At 39.9% G+C, this 8951-nt stretch overlaps 1 protein-coding gene across 1 annotated transcript; it reads left to right on the top strand.

The window, feature by feature from the left end:
- The first annotated feature begins 3387 nt into the window (after nt 1-3387).
- LOC107473254 (uncharacterized) lies at nt 3388-6015 on the top strand. Its single transcript, XM_016092808.1, has 2 exons — nt 3388-5458; nt 5519-6015. Exons 1-2 carry the CDS (start codon nt 3388-3390, stop codon nt 6013-6015), a joined length of 2568 nt encoding a protein of 855 aa, XP_015948294.1.
- The last annotated feature ends 2936 nt before the right edge of the window (nt 6016-8951 follow it).

Raw genomic sequence — 8951 nt, 5'->3', positions numbered from 1 at the left:
TTTATGAAATATGACTATAGATGTAGATAAAATTTAATTATATTACTTATATATAGTTTTATTGTATTGTATTACTTATAAAGTTAGATTATAATTATGACAATAGAATTGTTCTTATATTTTTATATGTGTGACTAATTGATTGTGTTAAAACATTACTCTTAATTATAAATAAGGTTTATAATTTAAAAAATCAAAGACTTAATTATAAATAAGGTTTATAATTTAAAACATTACTCTTAATATAGTTTTGATGAATGTGATATATTTTTTATGTAAATAATCTTTTAAAAAAAATCTAATAGTTAATCTATTACCTTTTTTGTTTTAGTCCAAATTAAATAGTTTTTTATTATTTTTGGAAAAAAAAATCTTTTGAGAAATTTGATAATATGTGGTGAGAAGGACCGAATGAATTATATAAATTAAAATACAACATAAAAACATCTTTAAAAAAATATTTTAAACATCTTTATCTGAGTGGCTTCTGATATGTAATAATGTCTGATATTTCATATGTATATATTCATAAGATAAATAATTACTGCCTGATATTTAAATAAGGTGGGACACTCGAACCACAATTCACCCAATAAAAATGCATAATTTATTACTTAGTAAATCAAATCAATATGATTTAGATTTATCATTGTATAGTATGGGTATCTTTATATAAATCGAAAAAGGTTTATTTGATTTAGTATGATTTTATTTTTGTTTCGTTTTTTCTTTAATAAATTAAATTAGGTCAATTTAATTTAATAGTTTATATAATAATTTGACTTTAATTAATTCGATTTATATAAAAATATTTTAAAACAAAATGTGTAATTAATTCTAATTTTAGACATCTGTTTAATTTTTAACTATTTATTTTATTAAAGTAAATCATCCTAAAAATAATATTTAAGATACAAATGTGTATTATATATATATAAATAATTTAATTAAATATATAAAACTGTTTAATTATTTTTAATAATATTTGTATTTTTTTATATACTAATTCGTCGCGAATTTGGTTTTATTGAACTTCATTTAAAATTTTATCACTAATAAATGGGTTACTGTATGCATAAAACGTGATTTTAATTCCCGATATTTATTTAAACGGACTAATAAGTTAACCACTAAAACAACTCAATTTGATTATGTATGGTTATCATTTATTTATTCTTTTCTCTAAGGGTGTATTTGTTTGAGAGGAAAATGGGAGGAAGAAAATAGGAAGGAAAGAAATTGGAAGGAAAATAACTATTTTCCTTTGTTTGGTTGAATGGAAAAGTCAAAGGAAAAAAATGAATAGTGTAAAAAAATGTGTGGGACCCATTGAAAATTTTTTTCCTCCAATAATGGATGGAAAATGGAAGGAAAATATATTTTGTATCAATATTTCAATATTATCCTTTAATTTTTAATATCTTTTAAAATATCTAAGGATAAAATTGTCTTTTCATAACATTATATACTATTTCTTTCCTTCTCATTTTTCTTTCATCCAAACATATTCAAGAAAAATAAAATTCTACTCAATTTCTTTCCTTTCTCTTTTTTCCTTTCTATTTCTTTCCTTTCTATTTCTTTCCTTCCAACCAAACAAAGCCTAAAATGTATTCTATAAACTTGCTAGTTGCTACTCCACATTTAAGCTGAAAGTGATGCGAACCAAAATCTCTGTTAAAAGATATAATTAATAGGTGAATGTTACAGTGCCTATAATGTGGTGTCTATTTACTAAAAATGGTTAAAAGTTATTATTTTATTTAAAAGATATAAAAATAAATAATTTTTAAAAATTAAAATTTAGTACAAAAAATAAGTTAGACAACATTTAGAAAAAAACTCATAAGCACCATAGAATTGGCCTAATTAATAAGGCAGTAGTCATCAATATGACATTAGAAAAATATGACATTAGCTCCGCACATCTCGTTTATTTCTTTCACAATGAGCAGGTTATTGCTGAAATGGTGCCTGTTTCAATGGCCGAAGTCATCAATCTTAGTTTGTAATAGTTTCAATTTCGTATTAGCTCTATAAAATGATTGATTAAGTATATTATATGAGAGGATTTTTCTTCCTCTTACGTATTGTAGGCTACTTAATTATGTAAAGTTAAATATGAATAACGAAAGTGGTATTACTCCCATAATATGGCGATGGTTTTTATCAACGCTTTCAAATTAACCAATTAATTTCACTTATTATATTTGTTTTTAGATTTTTAGAAATGATTCTTAATTTTTTTTTCTTTTAATTGATATTATAAAATGTGCTCTCTCATTATATACGTGGGATCGGAGAAAAAAAAAATATATAAGTGATATTGTATGATACAAAAACCATTTAACCACATCACTTAAAAGAAAAAAAATCGAAAAGATCTATTCTCCTAGCTTTCTTATCTCTTATTTTTATAATGTAGTTTTATTATTACTATTATCATTATTAGAGTTGAATTTTGATGTATTAATAATATAAAATATTTTATAAAAACATATCGTTATATTTGTTTCTTTGGATGAAAATTCATAACTATTAACTTAGGTTTAATTTGAGTAAATAATTTAAATAAATTCTTTTAAAAAAAGAGACTAAAGTATAAGGATTTTTATTAATAGCAGCTTATAAATAGATTATTTTATATTTAAATTTTTAATTATAGAAGTACTTATTTTAAAGTTATAGCGTTTGGATAAATAACTCAAAAAATACAATTTTTTTTATACAAGAAAATGAAAATTAAAATAAATGATGATAACAAATATTTTTCAATATTAAATGTTGATTTTACATAATCTAATCAATAAGATTACAATCGTTTAGGCAATTCATTCTTTATTTGCTCTCTTATTAGTTCCATTTTTTAGACAATTAGTTCTTGCCACGTAATATCATTAAAAATTGATTCTTTTATTTCACCTTCACCCATAAGGGTGTTCTTGTATGTGGTGAATAGTAATAAAATTTTAAGGGTAAAAAATCCAAATAAGCCAAGGGGAGCTCCAAATTACCCAAATCAGCCAAATCAGAAATCCACACCTGAATCCACCAGGACGAATTATTATATAATTCGAATCAATAAGATTCGAATTACATTCTCAACTAATTCGAATTGATATAATTCGAATTACTATGAAGGAAACAAAACTAAGTAATTCGAATTGATATGATTCGAATTACTAGGAAGGAAACAAAATACAGTAATTCGAAACAAGTTGTTTCGAATTACACTTAACTAATTCGAATTTAGTTAATTCGAATTAGTATGGTAGTGTGTGATACATCATAATTCGAAACAAATTGTTTCGAATTATATATATATAGTGCGAGCCGGAGCTGTATATATATGCTGTGAATTCATGATGCTCTCAACAAAGAGGGGAGATGGCTAGTGCGGAGAGTTTCCTAGTGCTGGTACATTACAGAGGGTCGATTAAGAGAAAAACTCGGTCCGGCGTGAAGTTCACTGATAAGGATCCCATATGTATTATCGTGACGCCAACAACCACCTACGATGCTCTTGTTAGCTCTGTGCTGGAGAAGCTTGGTCTCGAAGGAGTTAAAAGGGTCAAGAAGTTTTTCTACCGCATTCCAACAGCGGTGCTCCATGACACCGTGAAGTTCGATTGTTCCACAATCGGTAGTGACGAGGACTTGCAGGTTATGTTTCTTTGTCGTAGGCAGTTTCCCGAGGTAAGGACACCAGAGTTGTTGGCAAAGTTGGTTGATGTGGTATCCAGCTCGGGTGGTTCGAACCGGAATGCCAATACTATAGCCGCGGTTGCCGGCTCGAGCTCGAGACCTGCTGTTGCTTCATCCTCTGCTCCTGTGTATGAGCCACCGATGCAGCCTGTTGCGTCCCCTTCGTTTGCCGTTGATCTGAGCGGCAATGTTGGAGACGAGGTTCAGCATGGGGAACATATTCCCACCGAGGTACATTGTCCCACACCGGCCGGCTTTGGTGATGGTTTGTTTGATGATCCAGATGACGATGACGTGGAGCCGGATATGATCGCTGATGAAAGCGGCGATGATGTTGGAACTACTGTTCCGAGAAGGGCTACAGGTGGATCTAGTTCCGGCACACAGCAGTATCCACCCCATTTTTTGTCGTTGGACCTGGATGCCATGCGGCAGGACGAAAATACTCTGCAGCCCTCAGGATTTGGCGCTAGAGATACCGAGGGGTCTGCCGGTATGAGCGAATTCCAAGTTGGCCAACAATTTCAGGATAAAGATGAGGCGCTGTTGAGTGTGAAGACGTACAGTATCCGTCGAGGGGTCCAGTACAAGGTCGTAGAGTCTGACTACCGCAGGTATGTGGGAAATTGTTCTGAGTTTGGGAATGGGTGCACATGGCTGATTTGGTTGAGTCTCCGACAGCGGAAGGGTATCTGGGAAGTGAAGCGATACAACGGACCGCATACATGTCTCGCTAGCTCCATCTCCAGCGACCATAGGAGTCTGGACTACCATGTGATATCCACCTTCATTATGCCGATGGTTAGGGCTGATGCAGCTGTGAACATCAAGGTGCTTCAAAATGCCACGGCCGCACACTTTGGGTTCAGGCCAACGTACAGGAGGGTATGGATGGCGAAGCAGAAGGCCGTTGCCGTCATATATGGGGACTGGGACGAGTCGTACAATGAGCTCCCTAGGTGGGTTTTAGGAGTTCAGCTGACGATGCCTGGCACTGTAGCCGTCCTCAGGACTTGCCCTGTTCGAGTTGGGGGACATGTTGACGAGTCGCAGGTTTATTTTCATAGGCTATTCTGGACTTTCCCCCCTTGTATCCAGGCATTCCGTCATTGCAAGCCTTTGGTTAGTGTTGATGGCACCCATCTATATGGGAAGTATGGTGGAACATTGCTAGTCGCCATTGCACAGGACGGAAACTCGAACATCCTCCCCGTGGCATTTGCATTAGTTGAGGGTGAGAATACTGAGTCATGGTCTTTCTTTCTTTCCCACCTCCGAGAGCACGTGACACCTCAGCCGGGTCTGTTAGTTATTTCAGATAGGCATAACGGCATCAAGGCAGCCCTCGAGGCTCCGGATGGGGGATGGCTACCCCCGGCTGCGTACCGGGCGTTCTGCATTCGACACGTTGCAGTGAATTTTGCCTTGACGTTCAAGGGAAAAGATGCCCGGAGGCTTCTTGTTAACGCCGCATATGCGAAGACCGAAGTGGAGTTCGACTACTGGTTTGACATTCTCCGCTCTGAGAATCCGGCAATGTGTGACTGGGCGAACCGAATCGAGAAGTCGTTGTGGACACAGCACTGTGATGAGGGTCGGAGATTCGGGCACATGACGACCAACATTTCGAAATGTGTCAACTCAATCCTGAAGGGGGTAAGAAACCTCTCTGTTTGCTCGCTGGTGAAGGCCACATACGGAAGGCTAGCAGAGCTATTTGTCCGTAAGGGTAGGGAGGCAGAGGCTCAGATGGGTACTGGACAACAATTCAGTTAATACCTAGTAAAGTGTATCGAGGCCAACCTGAAGACAGCCAGGTGCTTCACGGTTACTGTTTACGACAGGGATAACTCGGAGTACACCGTTGCTGAGACGACTACGACAGGTTCATTCTCTCTTGGTACGTACAGGGTCTCATTAGGGTCTAAGACTTGTGATTGTGGATACTTCCAAGCACTTCATTTTCCCTGTCCGCACGCACTGGCATGCTGTGCTTATTCACGGCTTACATGGCAGCCTTACGTCCACAAGGTCTATCGCCTTAGTTCCGTTTTCGGTGTCTATCAGATGGGATTTACACCTCCCATTCCAGAGGGTTTCTGGCCACCTTATGCCGAGCCTACCGTTATACCGGATCCGAGTATGAGGCATGCGAGGGAGGGTCGTCCTAGATCCACAAGAATTCGCACCAACATGGATGAAGCAGATCCGAACCGGCCAAAGAGATGTGGCCTCTGCAAGCAGCCAGGTCACACCAGGCATAGTTGTCCACAAGCCGCAGGCCCCAGTGGGACTGCTGGAAATCAGTAGGAGATTTGCCATGTCTGTGTTTGTTTGTTAATGTATTAGCACTTGTCTTCTAATTGTTTTTATTTGTTAATGTATTAGCACTTGTCTGGAACTAAGTTGTTTCCTATGTGTAATGAAACTTCTTATTCGTACCAAATATTTCTGTTAAATGTCTTTTAAATGATTGAAATTTATATCTAAAACAAACAACATTATATCATGGGATGACTGCTAACGAATGACATAACATCAAACTATAAATCATAACATAAAAGTAGAATACATCAAAGTAAATGACATAACAAAACATCAAAGTACATAACATAATATCAAATAACATAATAACAAAGTACATACCATAACAATGATAACCAACCAACAAGGTACACAATATAAATATAACAACATGACATACACCATTATCCATGAATCATCTAAATAGGTGCGATCCAGTGCCGCAACGGCGTGGCACCCGTGTCCGGTAACCCCTACGTATAAGTGGCTCCTCATCCTCAATCGACTCGTCGCTGTCATCCGGAACTACCTGTCTCGGGGTCATAGGTGCAACATGCACGGGTCTGGACGACGACGGGCCGGCAACTGAGTGTGATCCAATACTCTGGGCCGATGCTGGGGTCCCACCCATGGCAAAAGGATGTGCAGGAGCTACCGTGGCAGGCTCGTTCAGATCTACATCCAGGGGTGCCTGTGTCCCTGTCGTCTGAACCCGTCCGGCTGCAGCCTCATCCTCCTGCATGATGGTCTGGATATCATCAAGGAAATGCGGTCCACCGAACTCGGCCACAATGCCATCACTAGCAAGTAAGTCTCCAAACATCGAGCCAGGACTCACCCATGGAGTACTCTCCTGAAGGGTATGATCATCACCGGGAACACCTACGAAATAATCTCCAAGACCTCCACCACCAAGCCCAGCATCAGTGTGACTCGTGGGATCTCCCATACCAGATCCATGGGACCCACCATCATGCCCGCCCTGATGGGCCCTATCAACCCCCGCAACATCACCTCCCCCAGGCATCTGGGCACCCTGTCTAGCAGCACCCACCCTCCTCCTGCCTCCACGACCACGAACTCTCCCCCACCCCTAACTGGGTCGTCTCCGGCATCCATAGCCCGATCCACCCAGTTCCACTCACGCTGGCTACGACGTGTCCCAACTCGTGCTCTCCGCTCAATACGACGTCTGTCAGGAACATCCTCCACCCGGTCCATATCTGGAAGTCGGCCTGCACCCCTCTGCGTCGCCTCATCTGGATTAGGAATACCTCTCGGATCCCCCAATAACATCTCCGGCGATAGAAACCTCTTTCCGTGCTGATACCACCATGTCAAGAAATCATGTGACGGACCGGGGTCGGGCACGATGTCAAACTGCAGAACGTGCTCCGCACGCTCCTGCCAATGAAGATGCCAGTCAGCGTACTGTGCCGGGAACCAACGGTCACCTCCCCTCCCGTCCTTCGACATCAAGAAGTCGATGTTCAGGGCGGGAGACGGTATGGGCTGAACGCCACCAAACTGAGGTAAGACTTTGTCAACCTGATGCCACTCGACAACCGCAAAATAAATCAGGGACGTCCTGCACCGCCATAACATCGTATGCCGAGGCTCCAAGACCTCCGGATGGACAACCTGGATGACGTCGAGTGCGCTATAGGGCATCCATATGAACTGAAAAAATCAACATAAAAACGTTTGTACACTTATGTTAGACAACATAAACTGAAACAACGACTTCAGATACACATATGTTCTGCGTACTTACCTGCCGAGGCTGTAACAAGTCGATCTTCATGCGAGCCATCTGTACCTGAGGTCCCTTGTTGCTAATCCCAGGATTGTAACCAGACCATCTGCGTACGAGAAACATAAAAATTGTTTGCACATGCGATAATAAATACAAGAAAAATATATAGTACAAAACAATAACGGTACCTCGAGGCAAGGGGCCAGCTAATCTCATCATACCCAAATGGTCTAAGAGTGGGAAACCTCCAGAAGATCCAAGACTGTAGTAACTGTAAAGGGCCAGCTAACTTCACCACATGTCTGTTGGCGACTCGGCACATGCACCTGTACAACCATGCTAGTGCCGCCGACCCCCAACTGTAGCGACCCATCTCCTCAAGCCGAGCAACATAAGGTAGCCATCTGATGTGTATACGATTGCCGAACTTGTCGGCAAACAGCTGCGTGCCCAATAACATCATGATATAGGCCCGGGCAAAGCGCCTAACCGTCTCCTCATCAGCCCCGTCTGGACACTCTGTAAATGTCTCCTGAAACCAGGTGCAGTTGACTGCGAATTTTTGCACCTGGTTCTCGGGAGGCGAGCAACTCATGGAACCACTGCCAAGCAGGTCGACCACCCTCAATGTAAAGGTGGAAGTCTGTCAGGCAACCACTAACGTAATCTCCGTCGACTGACAACCCCAGCTGGTATGCGACGTCCTGAAGCGTGATGGTGCACTCTCCAAACGGCATGTGGAAGGTGTGCGTCTCAGGCCGCCACCTCTCGACAAATGCGCTGACTAGGGGCTCGTCTAGTCGGAACCATCTGTCGTTCAGTCTCGCAAGATAGTACAATCCGGCCATCTGCAAGTACGGAACGTACCTCTCATCAAGACGCATCCCCTGCTGCCGCCTAACGCTGGATATGCAACGACGAGGCTGGCCAGTACATAACCCGCATAATTAGAACAGATGCAGAAACCACTAACATATTCAATATATTTCATATGGAACCAGAAAATAAATCGTGAAGGGTAAAAGATATATGAAACAAACGACCAACATTTTATACACAAACCGCTCACTCAAACCACGTGCAAATAACATTAACAAAAACATATGCACCACGTGCAAAAGGATATTAACAAAAACATATGCATTTTCACATTTATCATAAACCACTACCCTAAACCGCTAACCAT

Source organism: Arachis duranensis, chromosome 2 (assembly GCF_000817695.3).
Source record: "Arachis duranensis cultivar V14167 chromosome 2, aradu.V14167.gnm2.J7QH, whole genome shotgun sequence".
Taxonomy (NCBI): domain Eukaryota; kingdom Viridiplantae; phylum Streptophyta; class Magnoliopsida; order Fabales; family Fabaceae; genus Arachis; species Arachis duranensis.
This window is presented reverse-complemented; position numbering and strand designations above follow the sequence as displayed.